The 25,850-nt window shown below is 43.4% G+C and overlaps 1 protein-coding gene across 1 annotated transcript; it reads right to left on the bottom strand.

Annotated features, from left to right (window-relative positions):
* Positions 1–427: 427 nt before the first annotated feature.
* Positions 428–17,189, bottom strand: LOC106612445 (transmembrane protein 120A-A). The gene is made up of 12 exons (XM_014213569.2): positions 16,914–17,189; positions 16,565–16,683; positions 16,314–16,433; positions 16,102–16,161; positions 15,798–15,893; positions 14,868–14,957; positions 14,224–14,289; positions 11,527–11,588; positions 11,276–11,368; positions 11,112–11,176; positions 1,178–1,246; positions 428–887 (listed from the first exon to the last, which is right to left on the bottom strand). Exons 1-12 carry the CDS (start codon positions 16,980–16,982, stop codon positions 771–773), a joined length of 1,026 nt encoding a protein of 341 aa, XP_014069044.1. The 5' UTR covers positions 16,983–17,189; the 3' UTR covers positions 428–770.
* Positions 17,190–25,850: the final 8,661 nt, after the last annotated feature.

The raw sequence follows: 25,850 nt of genomic DNA, 5'->3' as shown, positions 1-25,850 counted from the left end.
ACATCCCTGAAACAAGTTACCTTCAGTCATACTAACCAATTGGTAGAGCATTGGACTAGTAACTGAAAAGTTGCAAGATCGAATCCCCGAGCTGACAAGACAGTGAACCCACTGTTTCCCGGTAGACCGTCATTGGAAATAAGAATTTGTTCTTAACTGACTGACTTGCCTAGTTAAATAAAGGTAAAAATAAATGAGTGTATTTTGATTGTTGATAGTACCAAGAACAAATAGCAGTGTACCACAGACCTGTACCTTATGGGATGACATCCATGGAATCAATAACAATCTGTCACACCATGTGGAATCTCTCTCTCACACACACACACACACACACACACACACACACACACACACACACACACACACACACACACACACACACACACACACACACACACACCTGAAGATGGGGGTATGCGATAGGTCCACAGTATATCATTTATTATTTTAGCAATTAGAGGCCATGTTATTGCACAATCACACTGTGACTATCCTTTTAATTTAGTAGAAATTATTCTGAAATGTCTAAGTCACACCATAAACATGCTGAAATGCTGTGCCATTATTATATTGAGCAGAAACTATCTTCATATTTAACCAATTCACACATCTATACAGTAGCAACCCCAAAGCAACCAAAGTAGGGGATCATTGAATACTGCCCATGATCCTCTATCACTTGTAAATGAGCCATGATTATAGAAATGTTCCGGAGAATCTCCTATGGGATGAACCAGCGGATGCAGTTTCTGTGTATCCTCTTCATCTCACTGACCCTTGGGTTTTGCCTGGTCCTTGCTCTTGAGCTTGGTGCGGACTACTGCAACAGTAGTGAGGAAGTTGCCCATGAACAGAATGAGGAAAGAGATTCCACACATTGAGACCTAGAATGACAGCAGAAATTGTGAATACTGCCATAAGATGGGGAAGACAGCTTTTTTATAATTATATAATAGAAAACTGGATGGCTTGTTGTCTGCTTTTATGGATGGGAGACTATAATCAATACGTTTAATAAATAAATCAACATTTTATGTACAAACCCCATGCCCTGTTCACACATTAACATTGTTAAGACATGAGGCCCTCTTTATCATTATCAACTGAATCACTTTAGAGGGTGAATGGAGCAAAGAATATGTCTATCAGGAAAGCTGTCTGGGGACACACTGACCTGCCACTCTTTACAGTCTGGGAGCCGAGCCATCCTGAACAGAGAGAGTCCGTTGTAGAGTTGCCAAAACTGAAACACAAAACATCACTTACGTACTTTACATACACACACATTAAGTAATACACACACACACACACACACACACACACACACACACACACACACACACACACACACACACACACACACACACACACACACACACACACACACACACACACACACACACACACACACACACACACACACACACACAATAGCAAGTGCTAGGTCAATAAAATGTTCAGGGCAGACCTGGGTTAAAATACTTGAAAAAATTGTTTGAGCACAAGCTTGAGTCTGCCTGGAGTTCCCGATGGGCAGGGTTAGCAGTTTTGGGACTGTTCTATTTGTTTATTAAGCCAGGCAAGTTAAAACAGGCACAGATAAAGTATTTGAAATAATTATTTCAAGTTTGAAACCCAGGTCTGGTTCAGGAGCCACTAAAACATGATAAAGCATAATTCTACAATATGACTGAAGATTTACAGTGCCTTCAGAAAGTATTCATACCCCTTGACTTTTTCAAAATTTTGTTGTGTTGCAGCCTGAATTTAAAATTGATTAAATTGAGACTTTGGGTCACTGGCCTACACACAATACCCCATAATGTCAAAGTGGAATTTTGTTTGAAGAAAATGTTCAAAATCATGAATAAATTCAACTGAAATGTCTTGAGTCAATAAGTATTCAACCCCTTTCTTATGCCAAGCCTAAATAAGTTCAGGAGGTAAACTGTGCTTAACAAATCACAGAATAAGTTGCATGGACTTATTCTGTGTTAGAAAAATCATGAAAAGCACTATTATTGAATAACTACCCCATCTATGTACCACACACATACGAATATCTCATTCGAGCAGTGAATTTCAAGCACAGATTCAACCACAAAGACCAGGGAGGTTTTTCAATGCCTCGCAAAGAAGGGCACCAATTGGTAGATGTGTAAAAAAAAAAAAAAAAGCCCTTTGAGCATTGTGAAGTTATTAATTAGGCTTTGGATGGTGAATCAATACACCCAGTCACTACAAAGATACCTTCCTAACTCAGTTGCCAGAGAGGAAGGAAACTGCTCAAGGATTTCACCATGAGGCCATTGGTTGTGATATGAGAAAACTGAGGATGGATCAACAACATTGTAGTTACTCCACAATACTAACCTAAATGACAGAGTGAAAAGTCTGTACATAATAAACATTTTCAAAAACATGCATCCTGTTTGCAACAAGAAACTTCAGTAATGCTGCAAAAAAAATAAGACAAAGAAAGGAACTTTTTGTCCTGAATACAAGGCGTTATGTTTGGGCAAATCCAACACAACACATCACTGAGTACCATTCTTCATATTTTCAAGCATGATGGTGGCTGCTAAGCACAGGCAAAATCTTAGAAGAAAACCTGCTTCAGTCTTCTTTACAACAGACACTGGGAGACGAATAATCACCTTTCAGCAGGACAATAACCTAAAACACAAGGCCAAATCTACACTGGATGACGTTAAATGTTAAAAATCGTCAAAGATCTTAGCAAGATGACGTTAAATGTTCCTGAGTGGCCTAGTTACAGTTGTAACTTAAATCAACTTGAACATCTATGGCAAACCTTAAACATGTCTTTATTTAGCAATGATCAACAACCTACAACCTGTTGGGGCTAGGGGGCAGTATTTTCACGGCCGGATAAAAAACATACCCGATTTAAACTGGTTACTACTCTTGCCCAGAAACGAGAATATGCATATAATTAGTAGATTTGGATAGAAAACACTCTAAAGTTTCTAAAACTGTTTGAATGGTGTCTGTGAGTATAACAGAACTCATATGGCAGGCAAAAACCTGAGAAGATTCCATGCAGGAAGTGGCCTGTATGACAATTTGTAGTCCTTCTGTTGCATCTCTATCAAAATTACAGCATCTGTGCTGTTACGTGACACTTTCTAAGGCTTCCATTGGCTCTCTAAAGCGTTCAGAAAGTGGAATGACGTGTCTCCTGTCTCTGGGCAAAGTACAGCAGCAGAGTTTGTAAGTGGCCTGCCTGGGGACAGTGAGTCTGGAGATGCGCGTTAACGAGATCTCGCCATTCTTTTCTTTCACTCTTTGAATGAATACAACGTTGTCCAGTTGGAATATTATCGCTATTTTACGAGAAAAATAGCATAAAAATTGATTTTAACCTGTTAGGGCTAGGGGGCAGTATTTACACGGCCGGATAAAAAACGTACCCGATTTAATCTGGTTATTACTACTGCCCAGAAACTAGAATATGCATATAATTATTGGCTTTGGATAGAAAACACCCTAAAGTTTCTAAAACTATTTGAATGGTGTCTGTGAGTATAACAGAATTCATATGGCAGGCAAAAACCTGAGAAGATTCTGTACAGGAAGTACCCTCTCTGACCATTCCTTGGGCTTCTTGGCTCTGTTTATTGAAAATGTAGGATCTTGGCTGTAACGTGACACTTCCTACGGCTCCCATAGGCTCTCAGAACCCGGGAAAAAGCTGAACGATGTAATTCCAGCTGCTGGCTGAAAAACTTTAGCGCCTTTGGTTAAGTGGTCTATCAGAGGACAATGAGCTGAGGCGCGTGCACGGGGCGACACCATGTTTTTAGTTTCTCTCACTTTGTACTAAAACACAGATTACCGGTCGGAATATTATCACTTTTTTACGAGAAAAATGGCATAAAAATAGATTTTAAACAGCGGTTGACATGCTTCGAAGTACGGTAATGGAATATTTAAAAATTCTTTGTCACGAAACGCGTTGGGCGCGTAACCCTTATTTACCCTTTCGGATAGTGTCTTGAACGCACAAACAAAACACCGCTATTTGGATATAACTATGGATTATTTGGGACCAAACCAACATTTGTTATTGAAGTAGAAGTCCTGGGAGTGCATTCTGATGAAGAACAGCAAAGGTAATAAAATTTTTCTTATAGTAAATCTGACTTTGGTGAGGGCTAAACTTGCTGGGTGTCTAAATAGCTAGCCCTGTGATGCCGGGCTATCTACTTAGAATATTGCAAAATGTGCTTTCACCGGAAAGCTATTTTAAAATCGGACATAGCGAGTGCATAGAGGAGTTCTGTATCTATAACCTGACACTGAATGGGAGGGTCCGGGTGGGCCTTCTTACGGCGGCGGCTCAGGTGCGGGACGTGGCCTCTGCCCCACCCTTGGCGTCGCCCTCTTAGGTGGCGCACCTGGCCGCGCCGAATGTCTGGTGGGCGACCCTTGTTGCGCCCGGCTGGCGGACGACCCTGGCTGCGCCCGGCTGGCGGGCGGCGATGGCTGTGCCCGGCTGGCGGGTGTCCCTTGCTGCGCCCGGCTGGCGGGCGGCGAAGGCTGCGCCCGGCTGGCAGGCGACCCTTGCTGCGCCCGGCTGGCGGATGACCCTGGCTGCGCCCGGCTGGCGGGCGGCGATGGCTGCGCCCGGCTGGCGGGTGTCCCTTGCTGCGCCCGGCTGGCGGGCGGTGATGGCTGCGCCCGGCTGGCGGACGACCCTGGCTGCGCCCGGCTAGCGGGCAGCGATGGCAGATACGGACAGGCGGGCCACTCTGGCAGATCCGGACAGGCGGGCCACTCTGGCAGATCCGGACAGGCGGGCCACTCTGGCAGATCCGGACAGGCGGGCCACTCTGGTAATTTAGTAAATTCACCGGAAGTTTGCGGGGGGTATGCTAGTTCTGAACGTCACATGCTAATGTAAAAAGCTGTTTTTTTTATATAAATATGAACTTGATTGAACAAAACATGCATGTATTGTATAACATAATGTCCTAAGATTGTCATCTGATGAAGATCATCAAAGGTTAGTGCTGCATTTAGCTGTGATTTGGGTTTATGTGACATTCTATGCTAGCTTGAAAAATGGGTGTCTGATTATTTCTGGCTGGGTACTCTGCTGACATAACCTAATGTTTTACTTTCGTTGTAAAGCCTTTTTGAAATCGGACAGTGTGGTTAGATTAACGAGAGTCTTGTCTTTAAAATAGTGTAAAATAGTCATATGTTTGAGAAATTGAAGTAATAGCATTTCTAAGGTATTTGAATAACGCACCACGGGATTCCACTGGCTGTTACGTAGGTGGGACGAAATCGTCCCACTGGCCCTAGAGAATTTAAACAGCGTTTGACATGCTTCTAAGTACATTTTTTGTCACGAAATGCGCTCGCACGTTACCCTTCTGTTAGTGACCTGAACGCACGAACAAAACGGAGGTATTTGGATATAACTATGGATTATTTGGAACCAAAACAACATTTGTTGTGTAACGACTGTCTGTGGAAGTAGACCAAGGTGCAGCGGAGTTGGTGTTCATCTTGAATTTTAATACAACGAAGAGAACACTATACAAAAACAAGAAAAACTGACTGCCAAAACAGTCCTGTCAGGTGCAAACACTAACAGAAACAATTACCCACAAAACCCCAACGGAAAAACAAAGAAATACAAAAACATAGAAAAAGAACATAGAACGCCCACCCAATGTAACACCCTGGCCTAACCAAAATAAAGAACAAAAAACCCCTCTCTATGGCCAGGGCATTACAGTACCCCTCCCCCCAAGGTGCGGACTCCGGCCGCAAAACCTGACACTGAATGGGAGGGTCCGGGTGGGCCTTCTTATGGCGGCGGCTCAGGTGCGGGACGTGGCCTCTGCCCCACCCTTGGCGTCGCCCTCTTAGGTGGTGCACCTGGCCGCGCCGAAGGTCTGGTGGGCGACCCTTGTTGCGCCCGGCTGGCAGACGACCCTGGCTGTGCCCGGCTGGCGGGCGGCGATGGCTGCGCCCGGCTGGCGGGTGTCCCTTGCTGCGCCCGGCTGGCGGGCGGCGAAGGCTGCGCCCGGCTGGCAGGCGACCCTTGCTGCGCCCGACTGGCGGATGACCCTGGCTGCGCCCGGCTGGCGGGCGGCGATGGCTGCGCCCGGCTGGCGGACGACCCTGGCTGCGCCCGGCTGGCGGGTGGCGATGGCAGATACGGACAGGCATGCCACTCTGGCAGATCCGGACAGGCGGGCCACTCTGGCAGATCCGGACAGGCGGGCCACTCTGGCAGCTCCGGACAGGCGGGCCACTCTGGCAGCTCCGGACAGGCGGGCCACTCTGGCCGCTCCGGACAAGCGGGCCACTCTGGCAGCTCCGAACAGGCGGGCCACTCTGGCAGCTCCGAACAGGCGGGCCACTCTGGCAGCTCCGAACAGGCGGGCCACTCTGGCAGCTCCGAACAGGCGGGCCACTCTGGCAGCTCCGAACAGGCGGGCCACTCTGGCAGCTCCGAACAGGCGGGCCACTCTGGCAGCTCCTGACTGGCGGGCGGCTCTGGGAGGTGGCACAGGACGGACCAGGATGGGGAGACCCACTGGTGGCCTGGTCCTAGGAGGAGGCACAGGACTGACCAGGATGGGGAGACCCACTGGAGGCCTGGTCCGTGGAGCAGGCACAGGACAGACCATGATGGGGAGACCCACTGGAGGCCTGGTCCGAGGAGGAGGCACAGGCTTAACCAAGATGGGGAAACCCACTGGAGGACTGGTCCGAGGAGGAGGCACGGGCTTGACCAGGATGGGAAGACATGCAGGAGGCCTGGTTCTGGGCGTAGGCACAGGACGTGCAGGGCTTGGAAGACATGCAGGAGGCCTGTTTCTGGGCGCAGGACGAGTATGGAGAACTGACTCAGGTGACATCAATTCACTGACACGCTCCGTAGGGCGAATGCCGTGCCTTATGCACCAAACCAGCAGCTCTCTCATCTCTCTCTCCTCCAATCTCCCCATCAACTCCTTCACTGTCTCTGCTTCGCACCCTTCCCTCACCTCCAACGTCAACCAGACTGGCTCTGGTTCCGACCTCGGCACCGCCGACTGTCCCGTGTGCCCCCCCCCCAAAAAAAAATCTTGGGGCTGCCTCTCATGCCTGTTGCGCTCCCTCTCCTCATACCATCGCCTCTCCGCTCTCGCCGCTTCGATCTCCCACTGCGGGAGGCGATACTCCCCAGCCTGAGTCCATGGTCCCTCTCCGTCCAGTATTTGTTCCCACGTCCATGAGTCCATCATGCTGCTCTCCAAGAAAACAAGAAAAACTGACAGCCAAAACAGTCCTGTCAGGTGCAAACACTAACAGAAACAATTACCCACAAAACCCCAACGGAAAAACATGCACTTATGTGTGACTCCCAATCAACAACAATGAACTTCAGCTGTGCCTGATTGGGAGCCACACACGGCCCAAAACAAAGAAATACAAAAACATAGAAAAAGAACATAGAACGCCCACCCAATGTAACACCCTGGCCTAACCAAAATAAAGAACAAAAAACCCCTCTCTATGGCCAGGGCGTTACATGTTGTTGAAGTAGAAGTCCTGGGAGTGCATTCTGACGAAGAACAGCAAAGGTAATCCAATTTTTCTAATAGTAATTCTGAGTTTAGGTTGCCCCAAACTTGGTGGGTGTCAAATTAGCTAGCCGTGATGGCTGAGCTATGTACTCAGAATATTGCAAAATGTGCTTTCGCCGAAAAGCTATTTTAAAATCTGACATAGCGTTTGCATAAAGGAGTTCTGTATCTATAATTCTTAAAATAATTGTTATGTATTTTGTCAACGTTTATCATGAGTAATTTAGTAAATTCACCGGAAGTCTTCGGTGGGTATGCTAGTTCTGAACATCACATTCTAATGTAAAAAGCTGGTTTTTGATATAAATATGAACTTGATTGATCAAAACATGCATGTATTGTATAACATAATGTCCTAGGAGTGTCATCTGATGAAGATCATCAAAGGTTAGTGCTGCATTTAGCTGGGATTTGGGTTTATGTGACATTCTATGCTAGCTTGAAAAATGGGTGTCTGATTATTTCTGGCTGGGTACTCTCCTGACATAATCTAATGTTTTGCTTTCGCTATAAAGCCTTTTTGAAATCGGACAACGTGGTTGGATTAACGAGAGTCTTATCTTTCAAATGGTGTAAAATAGTCATATGTTTGAGAAATTGAAGTTATAGCATTTTTGAGGTATTTGTATTTCGCGCCACGCGATTCCACTGGCTGTTGAATAGAGTGGGACGCTAACGTCCCACCTAGCCCATAGAAGTTAACAGAGATTGAATAATTTTTTAAAGAATAATGGGCAAATATTGTACAATCCTGGTGTGCAAAGCTCTTAGAGACTTACCTGTCACACCCTGATCTGTTTCACCTGTCTTTGTGCTTGTCTCCACCCCCTCCAGGTGTCACCCATCTTCCCCAGTGTATTTATACCTGTGTTCTCTGTTTGTCTGTTGCCAGTTCATCTTGTCTTGGCAACCGAGCTCCTGGTTTTTCCTAGTCTCTGTTTTTCCTAGTCCTCCTGGTTCTAACCTCTTGCCTGCCCTGAGACTAAGCCCGCCTGACCTGACCTCGAGCCTGCCTGCTGGCCTGTACCGTTTGGAACGCTGACCTGGTTTATTAACTTTTGCCTGTCCTCAACCTGCCTCTTGCCTGCCCCTTTTGTACAATAAATATCTGAGACTCGAACCATCTGCCTCCTGTGCCTGCATCTGTGTCTGTGTCATTATACTTACCCCAAAAGAGCCACAGTTGTAATTAATGCCAAAGATGTTTCTAATGTATTGTCTTAGGGGGGTGAATACTTGCTGCCCTATGTACATAGTCATTGAACACTGGTAACTTTAATAATGTTTGCACACTGTTTTACCCTCTTCATATGTAAATACTGTATTCTAGTCAAGGCTCATCCTATAACTACTGCTGTCCACATCTTTTCTATTCATATACTGCCCGTAATGTCTATACACACATACACACATCATATACATACAGTTGAAGTCGGAAGTTTACATACACTTAGGTTGGAGTCATTAAAACTCGTTTTTCAACCACTCCACAAATTTCTTGTTACCAAATTATAGTTTTGGCAAGTCGGTTAGGACATCTACTTTGTGCATGACACCAGTACTTTTTCCAACAATTGTTTACAGACAGATTTGGTACGAGAAGTGCAAATCAATCCCAGAACAACAGCAAAGGACCTTTTGAAGATGCTGGAGGAAACAGGTACAAAAGTATCTATATCCACAGTGAAACAAGTCCTATATTGACATAAGCTGAAAGGCCACTCAGCAAGGAAGAAGCCACTGCTTCAAAACCGCCATAAAAAAGCCAGACTACGGTTTGCAACTGCACATGGGGACAAAGATTGTACTTTTTGGAGAAATGTCCTCTGGTCTGATGAAACAAAAATAGAACTGTTTGGCCATAATGACCATCGTTATGTTTGGAAGAAAAAGGGGGAGGCTTGCAAGCCAAAGAACACCATCTCAACCGTGAAGCACAGGGGTGACAGCATCATGTTGTGGGGGTGCTTTGTTGCAGGAGGGACTGGTGCACTTCACAAAATAGATGGCATCATGAGGACAGAAAATTATTTGGATATATTGAAGCAACATCTCAAGACATCACTTAGGAAGTTAAAGCTTGGTCATAAATGGGTCTTCCAAATGGACAATGACCCCAAGCATACTTCCAAAGTTGTGGCAAAATAGCTTAAGGACAACAAAGTCAAGGTATTGGAGTGGCCATCACAAAGCCCTGACCTCAATCCTATAGAAAATTTGTGGGCAGAACTGAAAAAGCGTGTGCTAGCAAGGAGGCCTACAAACCTGACTCAGTTACACCAGCTCTGTCAGGAGTAATGGGACAAAATTCACCCAACTTATTGTGGAAAGCTTGTGGAAGGCTACCCGACACGTTTGACCCAAGTTAAACAATTTAAAGGCAACGCTACCAAATTCTAATTGAGTGTATGTAAACTTCTGACCCACTGGGAATATGAAGAAATAAATAAAATATTAAATAAATCATTCTCTCAACTATTATTCTGACATTTCACATTCTTAAAATAAAGTAGTGATCCTAACTGACCTAAGACAGGGAATTTTTACGAGGATTAAATGTCAGGAATTGTGAAAAACTGAGTTTAAATGTATTTGGCTAAGGTGTATGTCATGTCCTGGCCCTGGTAAGATGTCATTTTCTATAGTAGAGTAGGGCAGGGCGTGACAGGGGGTGTTTTTGGTTGTTCTATGTTTTCTATTTCTATGTTTAAGTTCTAGTTTGTCTTTTTCTATGTTGGGATTGTTTGGGGTTGATCTCTAATTTGAGGCAGCTGATCCTCATTGCCTCTGATTAGAGATCATATTTAAGTAGGGGTTTTTCCCATTGTTGTTTGTGGGTTATTATCTTTTGAGTAGTGTGTTTTCCTCTCTGCGTCACGGTTTGTCGTTTTTGTGTCAAGTATTTTGTGTATTGCATTCAGTTTCACGTTTGAATAAATATGTGGAACTACGAACTCGTTGCATTTTGGTCCGCTCCTTCGAACAGCCGTGACAGTGTATGTCAACTTCCGACTTCAACTGTATATATTCATATTCTGGACTCTAACACTGCTCATTCTCATAATTATTCCTTTTTTATTTTGGGGATTTGTGCATATTGTATTGTTAGGTATTACTGCACTGTTGGAGCTAGAAACACGATTTTTCTGCACCTGCGATAACATCTGCAAAGTATGTGTACGTGACCAGTAACATTTGATTTATCTAATCAAGATTTTATTTTACATTCATGTTTTATAAATGTTCACATTTTTGTGTAGATTAAATGGAATCCATTTTAATCCCACTTTGTAAAACAACAAAATGTGGAAAAAAGGTCAATGGGTGTGATTACATTTTGTAGGCACTGTATGTGTGATTTATTATGCAATTCCTATGCAACAACAAAGTAGCCTCAATGTGACTCAGCATTATATATGTGACAAAGCAAACTAACTCCAGCTCAACTAATGCTGAGCTGAGGGGAATCCCACAGCCAGATCCCATACTCACATGACCAAAAAACAGGAAGGGCAGAAGAAATGTCAGCCCTTGCCACATCCAGGACTGAAATCCTTCTAAAAGATAGATGGACACAGCATAGACGTAAACAAATGTATCTGTAACTATGTAGCTATAACATGGAGGGTCATTGTAATTATTACATTGTGTCTCACCCACAGTCAGGTCCATGTTGTGTCTTTCTCCCAGGGTTCTTAGTCTGTACAGACAGCCGCTCTGATAGTAGTACTGCATACAGTGAACCATGCCTGTGATGCGCATGCGCGCACACACACACACACACACACACACACACACACACACACACACACACACACACACGGTTGACATTTTTTAAACTCGACAGTTACTTGTAATTGTTGTAACACTAATATATTCCTTGTTTTTTTTAAGTACGAAAGCTTACTTTGATACAAAGAAAAGGCGAGGAATTGGTTCCTGAAATTCTGGTACAGGTATCCATCAGGCCTAAGAGACATCAGACAATGACTTTTAAATACAGTGTACTCTATTATATACTGTATACTGTTGAACTTCACTGGCTGACAGTTTAATACAGGATCATCTTTATATTGCTAATGCTCACCTACAAAGCACTCAAATGGACTGGCGCCCACATACGTTACTGACCTCCTGCATCCCTACACTCCCACCTGTTCACTGCACTCCTCGGACACTGGCCTCCTCACCATCCTTCACACCACGCTCCACTCTATGGGAGACCAGGTTTTTTTTAGAACTGTAGTTCCCCAACTCTGGAACTCCCTCTCCATGTCAGGACCTCACAATCCATACACCTATCCAAACCTTCTTCACACAGGCTTACCCAGATTCTCTGTCTTAGCTTTTATCTTCTGTCTAGTTCACTTCCCTGGTTAGTCTGTCATCATGTTTAGTGTTCTCCATGGTCCGTCTGTCCTTATGTTTAGTGCACTTTTATATACAGTACCAGTCAAAAGTTTGGACACAACTACTCATTCAAGGGTTTTTCTTCATTTTGACTATTTTCTACATTGTAGAATAATAGTGAAGACATCAAAACTTTGAAATAACACACATGGAATCATGTTGTAACCAAAAAAGTGTTAAACAAATCAAAATATATTTTATAATTGAGATTCTTCAAAGTAGCCACCCTTTGCCTTGATGACAGCTTTGCACACTCTTGGCATTCTATCAACCAGCTTCCTGAGGTAGTCACCTGGAATGCATTTAATTTAACAGGTGTGCCTTGTTAAAAGTTAATTTGTGGAATTTCTTTCCTTCTTAAAGCATTTGAGCCAATCAGTTGTGATGTGACAAGGTAGGGGTGGTATACAGAAGATAACCCTATTTGGTAAAAGACCAAGTCCATATTATGGCAAGAACAGCTCAAATAAGCAAAGAGAAAAAACAGTCCATCATTACTTCAAGACATGAAGGTCAGTCAACTTTTTTCAAATGCAGTCGCAAAAACCATCAAGCAATATGATGAAACTGGCTCTTATGAGGCCTGCCACAGGAATGGAAGACCTTGAGTTACCTCTGCTGCAGAGGATAAGTTCATTAAAGTTAACTGCACCTCAAATTGCAGCCCAAATAAATGCAAGAGTTCAAGTAACAGAAACATCTCAACATCAACTGTTCAGAGACTGCGTGAATCAGGTCTTCATGGTCGAATTACTGCAAATAAACCACTACTAAAGGACACCAATAAGAAGAGACTTGCTTGGGCCAAGAAACACGAGCAATGGACATTAGGCCGGTGGAAATCTGTCCTTTGGTCTGATGAGTCCAAATTTGAGATTTTTTGTTCTAACCACCGAGTCTTTGTGAGACGCAGAGTAGGTGAACGGATGATCTCTGCATGTGTGGTTCCCACCGTGAAGCATGGAGGAGGATGGTGTGGTGGTGCTTTGCTGGTGACACTGTCAGTGATTTATATAGAATTCAAGGTACACTTAACCAACATGGCTACCACAGCATTCTGCAGCAATAATCCATCCCATCTGGTTTGCACTGATCATTTGTTTTTCAACAGGACAATGACCCAATACACCTCCAGGGTGTGTAAGGGCTATTTGACCAAGAATGATAGTGATTGAGTGCTGCATCAGATGACCTGGCCTCCACAATCACCCGACCTCAACCCAATTGAGATGGGTTGGAATGAGTTGGACTGCAGATTGAAGGAAAAGCAACATATGTGGGAACTCCTTCAAGACTGTTGGGAAAGCATTTCATGTGAAGCTGGTTGAGAGAATGCCAAGAGTGTGCAAAGCTGTCATCAAGGCAAAGGGTGGCTACTTTGTTGTGTCTAAAATCTAAAATACATTTTGATTTGTTTAACACTTTTTTGTAATCTGTTACTCCCCAACCCTGCACTTTTTTGGTTACTACATGATTACTTATGTGTTGTTTCATAGTTTTGATATCTTCACTATTATTCTACAATGTAGAAAATAGTAAAAATAAAGAAAAACCCTTAAATGAGAAGGTGTGTCCAAACTTTTGAGTGGTACTGTACTTACTTATGTAATATGTGATTTTATTGCTTTATATCCTGCTGATTTTTTGTGTATGTTAAGTGACTTTGGGTGTTGTGAAAAGTGCGTACCCCTTTCCTGCAGTCAAATGACTAGATCGTCCTCTAGTGGCCTCATAGGTGGAATGTTACTAATATTTGTCATAAATTCGTAATTAATAAACATTATTTAAATAAATTCGGTGTTTCTATGTGAAACGGTTTTGTTATATTTAAATCTTCTGTGACGAATATAAAGTGTAATATTGGGATGCAAACTCAAAATGGAATACATTTCAACTCTATATCTGACATGGTACAGGTGTCTTCTTTTTTTAAGCCCATAACCATGTGTGTGAGGGGTATACTTTTGTTTCAAAGTAGATTTGTTTAAGACTACCAAGAAACACTAAGTGTGACCCTGATTTATCCCACTGCAGTAACTTAACATGTTGACAATAGAAACTGGATGCAAACCGGATTCTATTGTTTGCCATCTATCATACCCTTGCTTGAAATGGAAACTGCCTATGAAAAAACCTACAATGTGGTTGGTGTGTGATCAACTATTGGAAACAAGCGCTTCCTGAGTTTTCTCACCATGTCAGCATGACTCCAGACAGAAAGGCTGAGACGTAATGGTGGAAAACCCACCAGCCTTTGATCCTGAAACATCAACCAAATACAACAAGAAAATAATCAGAATAGGCTAATATGAAGAGTGAGTACTTTTATAAATGCATCATACTGTAGTAGTTACTATTTTATATATATATTTTTTTAACTTCTCCCCAATTGGTAGTTACAGTCTTATCCCATCGCTGTAACTCCCGTACGGACTCGGGAGAGTTGAAGGTCGAGAGCCATAAGTCCTCTGAAACACAACCCTGCCAAGCCACACTGCTTCTTGACACACTGCCCGCTTAACCTGGAAGCCAGCCGCTCCAATGAGTCAGAGGAAACACCGTACAACTGGCGACAATGTCAGCATGCAAGCTCCCGGCCCGCAACAGGAGTCGCTAGAGCGTGATGGGACAAGGACATCCCGGCCGGCCAAACCCTCCCCTAACCCGGACAACGCTGGGCCAATTGTGCACCGCCTCATGGGTCTCGAACCCGGGTCTGTAGTGACCGCTGGGCCACTCGGGAGGCAGTAGTTACTATTTTGCCAAAGTCATTTACGGTTGAGCAGTGTAAGAATGTATCTCTAGCCAGGGATTAGGTCTGAAGACTGATGGGCCTACCTGGACCCGTTGCTGATGAGGATGCTCTCCCGTATGGTGAGGGTGCAGTAGTACCACACCAGCAAGAAATTGAGGATTGCGTCAACCAATCTAGACAGGGTACAGACACACAAACAAACATGCGCGCACACAAACACACACACACACGCACACACACACACACAGAGAGAGAGAGAGATTCAGACACTAGACAGGGTTGAATGACATATGATTGCTTATGGGTACCTTCATGTGTGTGCAAAGTATTACTGTTCTCAGATTTTTTTATGAATAGATTTTAGATGTGTATTAAAATGGGTTTTGTTGCAAATCGCTATATAGCCATTGTTTAGGTGAAATGGAATGTTTGTATCTTGTATATTTGACTGTGATATGTGGTTGTCTCACCTAGCTATCTTAAGATAAATGCACTAACTGTAAGTCGCTCATTTTGGATAAGAGCATCTGCTAAATGACTAAAATGTAAATATTTTACATACAGATCTCATATGACTGTATTGTTATTTTTATTTACATTAAAAAATATATATATTGATGTCACAAATGTATCATTTGTATTTGTTATTTATAAAAAAATGTTGTTCTTTGTCACATTTGACTGTGTAAAACCTAGCATCACTACTTGTTTCTCAGAGCGTGAGGCAGATACAGTATATAGCATTTTGCAACAAAACATGATTATTTGTCTTTCTGAAATGAAACCATCAAGTGATAGATTTCAAACAAATACATGTTTGTCATTGAACAACCCCATGCCATGACGTTGAAAAACACACCAATCTCTTCCATAGGTTCTTTAAACAATAAAAGCTAATTTACCAACAATTCTGAAAATGGATATACACTGTATAGTGTTGGAATAAAACTTTCCATTTTTCAAGTCACAATTATGAAGATTTTGTGGGCTTATTCATAGCTGTTCAAGCTTACCTGTAGCTCACAAAGAAATAACACATGAAGGTGAATAGGAGCAGTATAACTGTGAGGTACAGCTTGAATTTCTCATATTCATCTTTGTAGGCAAATCTGAGGAGGAAGAAACATTTTTCTAATCATGCAAAGTCACTCTGTTGCCATCTGTTGAAAGATAATTTATGATTTGTTAATTATCAGCTCCATCTGATGGGGACATTTGGAATAGAACAACAACTCGGTTTATGGTTCACTAGATAAGTAGTACAGTATGTTCAAATTTCTAAGAGTTAACAAATCCATTGAAGTGGAAGCTACTTACTTTGACTGTTTGCTCAGAAGAGTCACGCTTACATTGCCCAGAACAAGATTGAGATACAGCCTGTAGTTTGTGAGATATGAATGAGAATTGTTTTATTTAACTAGTCATTGAAACGTATAAATCCTCAGAATAGGAAAACAGCCAACAACTCTTTCACATGTCCCTCCCCTGAGACCTGTGAAATAATGTTTTTAATGTAGTGACACTCATACCCATTTTTCTTTGGAAGGAAAGCCTCCATTTCAAAGAAAGTGTTGGGTCTTGCCTTGATGTGCTCCTTGATTTCATCCAAGGTTTTTACATCCTCCTCTGTCAGTCTCTCCTTATTGCATCTGTTTATAAAGGATGGATAGAGGGCCTTGAAAAACAGTGTGTTAGGGTGCATGAAACCGTTTAGAGAAAGCGAGGAGAGCAAAGGTGTGTGTGTGTGTGTGAGCGTGTGTATGCGTGTCCATTAACTTACTTCTTCATTAACTGAGACATGTCCTTCAGTCTACTCCGATGGTGGGAGATAGACGAAGAGCAATTGCTCTGCAGCTTGGAAACTTCATCTAGTTTCTGCAAGTATAGCCGTTGGCTCTCCTGGTAACGAAATGTTAATCATCATATCAATATAGAAGATACTGACAATAATGTATAGCCTATTACATCTATTCTAATGATTCTTCTTGATGAACCACTGTGATTACTGTATGTAACACTATGTAACTGTGTAAGTAAGCGTTTCAAGGTATTCTACACCCGTTGTATTCGGCGCATGTGACAAATAACATTTGATTTGATTTGTATTAGAATAGGATCTGAAATCTCACCTGAATCTGATGATACTCTTTCTCTAGACTTTCCCACTCTTGCAGTGCAGCTGTCAAACTTGGAGGCATATTTTCTAACTTTTGTGAGTTTCCCAATTGCTGAAATCTTAGTGTCCACCTGGAATTTTGTGTCCTCTGGCTGGTAGAGAGGCCTACTGCTTAAAATCACAGGCAATGTCAATAGGGTCTTGCTGTTAAATCTACTAGAGAGCAGCTCGAGTCTATATGAACAAACTATGTTCCTGACCCTGTAATGTGAAACGTTTTCAAGGAGTGTGTAATACGTGTCCACGGGCTGTTTATGGCAGGCAGTGAACTTTGACTTTGTTACAAATATGCTTGATTGACATGGACATTGTTCTCTCTTGCAATTATCTGTTTATCACATCTTTCATCACGTTCTCCCAATCCAACTTGTATTCTTCGTTTATTACTTCTGCAACTAACACCAGTTTTGGACAACAGTCCTAGTGCAGTGTTGACTGTAGTATTATCTAAACATTTTTTTTTTGTCCCTAACAGAGCCAACAGTGGTTTGTGGTCAGTCTCTGCTGTAAACTGCAGGCCAATAAAGTATTGGCTGAGCCACTCCATGTTGTCCTGCATCTGTGTGAGGACCGCCCCTAGCCCAAAGGATGATGCATCTGCTGATACCTTTGTCTTAGCGTGGGGACAGTACTGGGCCAGCACTCTCTGTGAGGCCAGGTCTCCTTTGATTTTGTCAAACGCCACCTGTTGCATGTGACCCCATGATCAGTCATTCTCTTTGGCTAGTAAGTCTCTCAGGGGTTTGGTTGTATCTGAAAACTGTGGGAGGCACTTACCCACATATGTGGCCATGCCTAAGAAGGTCCTGACTTCAGCCACATCCTGGGGTCTGGGCATATCTGTGATGGCGCTGATCTTCTCTGGGTCTGGCTCTATTCCAGCTGCACTGATTTTGTGTCCCAAGAACAAGACCTCTGACTGTGCAAAAGTGCAATTTTCATTTAGTGTCAAGCCAGTCTCCTGGAGTCTGGTCAGAACTGCTGTGAGCCTTACATCATGTTCTGCTCTGTCCCTTCCCCACACGAGCACATCGTCCGCGTGGACTCTGACGCCACTCAGCCCATCCAACAGCTGGGACATGTGTCTTTGGAAATGCTCAGGACCGAAAGCGATTCCAAATGGCAAAACATTAAAACAGTATCGGCCAAACGGTGTTATAAACGTTGTGAGCGCCCTACTCTCTGATGACAGCGGTATCTGCCAGAAACCTGAGCGGGCATCCAGCTTTGTGAAGACTTGTGAGCCATCCAACTGAGCCAGTGACTGCTCCACTAATGGTAAGATGTGTCTCTCTCTGCAGAGTGCCTCATTCAAGTTAGTCATGTCCACACAGATCCTCATGTCCCCCATTGGCTTTTGGGACCACTACCATCCCACCACACCAATCTGTGGGACTCTCTATTTTAGACACCGCCCCAATTTCTTCCATCTTCCTTTACTCTGGCCAATAAAGGGATAGGCACACGGCGGGGGGTGGTAAGGGCATAGGGGACAGCATCCTCTTTCAGGCGGATATGGTAGTCACCTTCTATCCTTCCTAGACCAGAAAACACTTTTGGGAATTTATTTTTGAAAACCTCACCTGGGTCCTCCAGTTCACTCGCGCTCTCAATGAGTTACAATGCTTCAATTGCTGGCAGCCCCAGCAACGGTCTGGCTAGAGAGTCAATGACGAAGACAGGCTGGATGGCACTTTTGTCTTTACTCTCCAGTTTAATCAACAACTGCCCTACCACTGGTAAAATCTTATTACTGGGCCCGTACAGTTTTTTGTTTGTAGAGAGCAAAGGGCCATCTCTGCTATAGCTATGCAGCCTAGTTGGGATAGCTGTCACTGCTGCCCCAGTGTCTAGTTTAAATGACACAACCTCCCCATTGAGTTTAATGTCTGAATGCCAGCTAGCCTTGTTTTCCCTTACTTCTCCCAGAAAGATGCTGTCCTGCTGTGCCTCCTCTGAGACCTCATGCATTTGCGTTAATCGACAGACAGCTGAAAAGTGTCCTCTCCTGTGACATTTCCTGCATTCCGCATCCTTTGCTGGGCAATCTTTCCATCTGTTGAAATGGGATTTCCCACATTTGCGACAAACACTTGAACTAGCTACTGGTGCTGTCTGTGATTGTTTTCTCCACGTCTGTCTCCGTTCCGTGTTCCCCTCCGTTTTTTTTTAGCTCGGTATGAAAATGCATTTATTTCCTCACTCTCTTTGCTCTGCAAGGAGCTGCTGTCTTTTTACTGCCTCACTCGGCCTAACCTGGTTTACAGCTTTGGACAAGGTAAGCTGGGAATCCAACTGTAACTTTTCAGAAAGTGATATATTTCTTATTCCCACTACAATCCGATCTCGGATCAGCTCTTCCCTGAGCGCTCCAAACTGACAATGTTCTGCTAGTTTGTGAACAGCTGTGATAAAACTGTCGGTGGTTTCACCCTGCTCCTGTTTGCACATGTTAAACCTAGCTCTCTCAAATATAATGTTGTGTCTCCCTTCAAAATGCGTTTCAAAACAGCCTTTAACGGCACTGTAGTTAAGTTTCTCTTCCTCAGTCAACGTTGAAGCATTTAATATATCCTCGGCTTCATCACCCATAGAGTAGATCAGTGCATTAACTTGAAATGCCAAATTTTTCACGTTTAAACCTGATGCTACCCTGTACCTTTCAAAACGCCTGATCCATTTCGGCCAGTTTTGAATGTCCATACAATCAAAATTCTCTGGGGGACTAATGCGAAATGCGTCAGCACTAGCCACTGGCCTGTCCGTGTTTGTGCCAGAGCCCGTTGAACTTGGAGTCGCAAACCCTGAAATCCCGCCAGTTTCTTCCTCTTGCAACATGTTGCTTAGCAGTAACTTAGTCCTCGTGGAGACGGTGAAGAGAGTTGAAGGAGCAATAGCTGTAGAAGATATGGCTGTTGACGCTAGAGGTCAATAGATTAATCGGAATGGCCGATTAATTAGGGCCGATTTCAAGTTTTCATAACAATCGGAAATCGGTATTTTTGGACGTCGATTTGGCCAATTTTTTATTTTATTTTTACCTTTATTTAACTAGGCAAGTCAGTTAAGAACACATTCTTATTTTCAATGACAGCCTAGGAACGGTGGGTTAACTGCCTTGTTCAGGGGCAGAACGACAGATTTTTACCTTGTCAGCTCGGGGATTCAATCTTGCAACCTTACGGTTAACTAGTCCAACGCTTTAACCACCTGCTTTACATTGCACTCCACGAGGAGCCTGCCTGTTACGCGAATGCAGTAAGAAGCCAAGGTAAGTTGCTAGCTAGCATTAAACTTATCTTATAAAAAAACAATCAATCAATCATAATCACTAGTTAACTACACATGGTTGATGATATTACTAGTTTATCTAGCCTGTCCTGCGTTGCATATAATCGCTTAGGTACACGTTGCTCCAACCATAAACATCAATGCCTTTCTTAAAATCAATACACAAGTATATATTTTTAAACCTGCATATTTAGTTAATATTGCCTGCTAACATGAATTTATTTTAACTAGGGAAAATGTGTCACTTCTCTTGCAAACAGAGTCAGGGTATATGCAGCAGTTTGGGCCGCCTGGCTCGTTGCGAACTGTGAAGACTATTTCTTCCTAACAAAGACAGTCGACTTCGCCAAACGGGGGATGATTTAACAAAAGCGTATTTGCGAAAAAAGCACAATCGTTGCACGACTGTACCTAACCATAAACATCAATGCCTTTCTTAAAATCAATACACAGAAGTATATATTTTTAAACCTGCATATTTAGCTAAAAGAAATCCAGGTTAGCAGGCAATATTAACCAGGTGAAATTGTGTCATTTTGCGTTCATTGCACACAGTCAGGGTATATGCAACAGTTTGGGCCGCCTGGCTCGTTGCGAACTAATTTGCCAGAATTTGACGTAATTATGACATAACATTGAAGGTTGTGCAATGTAACAGGGATATTTAGACTTAGGGATGCCACCCGTTAGATAAAATACGGAACGGTTCCGTATTTCACTGACAGGAAAAACGTTTTGTTTTCGAGATGATAGTTTCCGGATTCAACCATATTAATGTTCTAAGGCTCGTATTTCTGTGTGTTATTATGTTATAATTAAGTCTATGATTTGATAGAGCAGTCTGACTGAGCGATGGTAGGCAGCAGCAGGCTCGTACGCATTCATTCAAACAGCCGTTTGCAATGCATTGCGCTGTTTATGACTTCAAGCCTGTCAACTCCCAAGATTAGGCTGGTGTAACCGATGTGAAATGGCTAGCTAGTTAGCCGGGTGCAAGCTAATAGCGTTTCAAACATCACTCGCTCTGAGACTTGGAGTAGTTGTTTCCCTTGCTCTACATGGGTAATGCTGCTTCGAGGGTGGCTGTTGTCGATGTGTTCCTGGTTCGAGCCCAGGTAGGAGCGAGGAGAGGGACGGAAGCTATACTGTTACACTGGCAATACTAAAGTGCCTATAAGAACATCCAATAGTCAAAGGTATATGAAATACAAATCGTATAGAGAGAAATAGTCCTATAATTCCTATAATAACTACAACCTAAAACATCTTACCTGGGAATATTGAAGACTAATGTTAAAAGGAACCACCAGCTTTCATATATTCTCATGTTCTGAGCAAGGAACTTAAACGTTAGCTTTTTTACATGGCACATATTGCACTTTTACTTTCTTCTCCAACACTTTGTTTTTCCATTATTTATACCAAATTGAACATGTTTCATTATTTATTTGAGGCTAAATTGATTTTATTGATATATTATATTAAGTTCAAATAAGTGTTCATTCAGTATTGTTGTAATTGTCATTATTACAAATAAAGAAATAAAAAAATCAGCAGATTAATCGGTATCGGCTTTTTTTTGGTCCTCCAATAATTGGTATCGGTATCGGCGTTGAAAAATCATAATCGGTCGACCTCTAGTTGACGCACTGCAACCAGTTGCAAATGTTTTTTTATCAATCAAGTGATCTGGATGCAATCATTGTGAAGAAGGTTGATTTTGTAGCATTTATAGCCACAGTTATTGGCTTTTTAATTTTTTTTATTAGGATCCCCATTAGCTTTTCCAAAAGCAGCTGCTACTCTAACTGGGCTCCACACAAAACATGCCAAAATACACAACATTAACAGACAAGAACAGCTCAATGACATTTTCTTTTTAAATGCACACGTAGCCAACATATCAATACATACACACAAACTATCTATTTTTTAGCTCCTTCCTCTGCTTTTGATCAGCTCCTATTGTTGGTAGTGTTCAAATTTTGCGATGATAGGTCTGGGACCCTTGGTCTTGTCGCTCCAAGCACCAAGTCTGTGTAATCAAGCAACACAGAAAAGTGCTAGAAATAGCCCATATTAATGTCGCCGGAGAAACAAGGTTCATGAAGTCAATAACTTGCTTGTAATAGATGACATTCACGTTCTGACAATCTCTGAAACTCACTTAGATAATACCTTTGATAATACAGTGGTAGCAATACATGGTTATAACATCTACCGAAAAGACAGAAATGCAAACGGTGCGGTGTTGCGGTCTATATTCAGAACCACATTCCTTTAAAGCTTAGAGAGGATCTCATGTTGAAGTTATATGGCTACAGGTTAATCTGCCTCACCTAAACCCCATTCTTGTGGGAAGTTGTGTCACAACGTCCACAGGTGGCGCCTCTCCCCGTTCGGGCAGTGCTCGGCGGTCGTCGTCGCCGGCCTACTAGCTGCCACCGATTTCCTTTTCTGTTTCGTTTGGTAATGTCTGGTTAGGGTAGCACCTGTTTTGTGTTTAGTAATTAGTGGGGTATTTAGTCTGTCTGTTTTGTGTTTGGGGTTGTGCGGGATTGTTTCATGTCTGTTAACGTAGGTTGGGGGGGGGGATTTCTTTTCTGGTCCTTTTATATTTAGCGTTTTGGCTTTAGGGTTGCTGGGCTGCATCCCGTTATATTCCCAAGACTGTGTTAGTCTTCCTTTGTTGGAATATTTTTTCCCTTGCCTTGTAGGCTTGATATTTTGGACTTGTTTTTCTTCATTAAAGTAACTACGTGTTTCACGTACCTGAGTCTCCTGCGCCTGACTTCACCCCTCCTGCAGAACTATTATTTGACAAGTTGCTATATACCACCAAGTGCTAACAGTCAGTATCTGGATAATATGTGTGAAATGCTTGATAATGTATGTGATATCAACAGAGTGGCATATTTTCTGGGTGATTTAAATATTGACTGGGTTTCATCAAGCTGCCCAGTCAAGAAAAAGCTTCAAACTGTAACTAGTGCCTGCAACCTGGATCAGGTTGTCAGTCAACCTACCAGGGTAGTAGCACAGGAACGAAATCGTCAACATGTATTGATCACATCTTTACTAATGCTGCAGAAATTTCCTTTAAAGCAATTTCCAAATCCATATGATGTAGTGATCACAATATAGTAGCGGTATCTAGGAAAACCAAAGTTCCAAAGGCTGGGCCTAATATAGTGAATAAGAGGTCATACAATACATTTTGTAGTGATTCTTATGTTGATGATGTAAATAATATTTGCTGGTCTGTGGTGTGTAATGAGGAGCCACCAGACTGCACTTGACACATTTAGGATATTGCTTATTCCCCCCCCCGCGGGACGGTTGAGCTAACATGCGCTAATGTGATTAGCATGACGTTGGAGGTAGCACTAGAATTTCCCAGGACATAGACATGTCTTATATGGGCCGAAAGCTTAATTTCTTAATCTAACTGCACTGTCCAATTTACTGTCGCTATTACAGTGAACATATACCATGCTATTGTTTGAGGAGAGTGCACAACAACAACAACTAGATGTGTGAAGGTCAGTGTCTTTTATGTAGGGAAGCTAATTATCCATCATTTATGACGTTCCTGGGAGTGTGTAAATGAAACAATTGCATTATCATATAATTTTGTATATTATCTATAGTTATGTACTTGAAAATGTATCAATTCACCAATTCGGCACATTTAGGCAGACTTGATCAAATATTTTGAACAGTATTGCAGTGGTTCAATGGATCAGTCTAAAACTGTCACACCCGCTGCTGCCATCTAGTGGCCAAAATGTAAATTGCACCTAGACTCCTAAGTGATATAACGGACTCTCTTGCATTTCAAAGATGATGGAACAAAGAAATAAATAGAAAACGTGTGTTTTTTTTCTTTGTATTATCCTTTACCAGATCTAATTTGTTATATTTTACAACATTAATTTCACATTTCCACAAACTTCAAAGTGTTTCCTTTCATTACATTTACATTACATTTAAGTCATTTAGCAGACGCTCTTATCCAGAGCGACTTACAAAATGGTGCATTCACCTTATGATATCCAGTGGGACAACCACTTTACAATAGTGCATCTAAATCTTTTAAGGGGGGGGGGGGGGGGGGGGGGGGTTAGAAGGATTACTTTATCCTATCCTAGGTATTCCTTAAAGAGGTGGGGTTTCAGGTGTCTCCGGAAGGTGGTGATTGACTCCGCTGTCCTGGCGTCGTGAGGGAGCTTGTTCCACCATTGGGGTGCCAGAGTAGCGAACAGTTTTGACTGGGCTGAGCGGGAACTGTGCTTCCTCAGAGGTAGGGGGGCCAGCAGGCCAGTGGTGGATGAACGCAGTGCCCTTGTTTGGGTGTAGGGCCTGATCAGAGCCTGAAGGTATGGAGGTGCCGTTCCCTTCACAGCTCCGTAGGCAATCACCATGGTCTTGTAGCGGATGCGAGCTTCAACTGGAAGCCAGTGGAGAGAGCGGAGGAGCGGGGTGACGTGAGAGAACTTGGGAAGGTTGAACACCAGACGGGCTGCGGCGTTCTGGATGAGTTGTAGGGGTTTAATGGCACAGGCAGGGAGCCCAGCCAACAGCGAGTTGCAGTAATCCAGACGGGAGATGACAAGTGCCTGGATTAGGACCTGCGCCGCTTCCTGTGTGAGGCAGGGTCGTACTCTGCGAATGTTGTAGAGCATGAACCTACAGGATCGGGTCACCGCCTTGATGTTAGTGGAGAACGACAGGGTGTTGTCCAGGATCACGCCAAGGTTCTTAGCACTCTGGGACGAGGACACAAGGGAGTTGTCAACCGTGATGGCGAGATCATGGAACGGGCAGTCCTTCCCCGGGAGGAAGAGCAGCTCCGTCTTGCCGAGGTTCAGCTTGAGCTGGTGATCCGTCATCCACACTGATATGTCTGACAGACATGCAGAGATGCGATTCGCCGCCTGGTTATCAGAAGGGGGAAAGGAGAAGATTAATTGTGTGTCGTCTGCATAGCAATGATAGGAGAGACCATGTGAGGATATGACAGAGCCAAGTGACTTGGTGTATAGCGAGAATAGGAGAGGGCCTAGAACAGAGCCCTGGGGGACACCAGTGGTGAGAGCGCATGGTGCGGAGACAGATTCTCGCCACGCCACCTGGTAGGAGCGACCTGTCAGGTAGGACGCAATCCAAGCGTGGGCCGCGCCGGAGATGCCCAACTCGGAGAGGGTGGAGAGGAGGATCTGATGGTTCACAGGATCAAAGGCAGCAGATAGGTCTAGAAGGATGAGAGCAGAGGAGAGAGAGTTAGCTTTAGCAGTGCGGAGAGCCTCCGTGACACAGAGAAGAGCAGTCTCAGTTGAATGCCCAGTCTTGAAACCTGACTGATTAGGATCAAGAAGGTCATTCTGAGAGAGATAGCAGGAGAGCTGGCCAAGGACGGCACGTTCAAGAGTTTTGGAGAGAAAAGAAAGAAGGGATACTGGTCTGTAGTTGTTGACATCGGAGGGATCGAGTGTAGGTTTTTTCAGAAGGGGTGCAACTCTCGCTCTCTTGAAGATGGAAGGGACGTAGCCAGCGGTCAAGGATGAGTTGATGAGCGAGGTGAGGAAGGGGAGAAGGT

This window comes from Salmo salar, chromosome 09 (assembly GCF_965601325.2).
Source record: "Salmo salar chromosome 09, fSalSal1, whole genome shotgun sequence".
NCBI lineage: Eukaryota > Metazoa > Chordata > Actinopteri > Salmoniformes > Salmonidae > Salmo > Salmo salar.
This window is presented reverse-complemented; position numbering and strand designations above follow the sequence as displayed.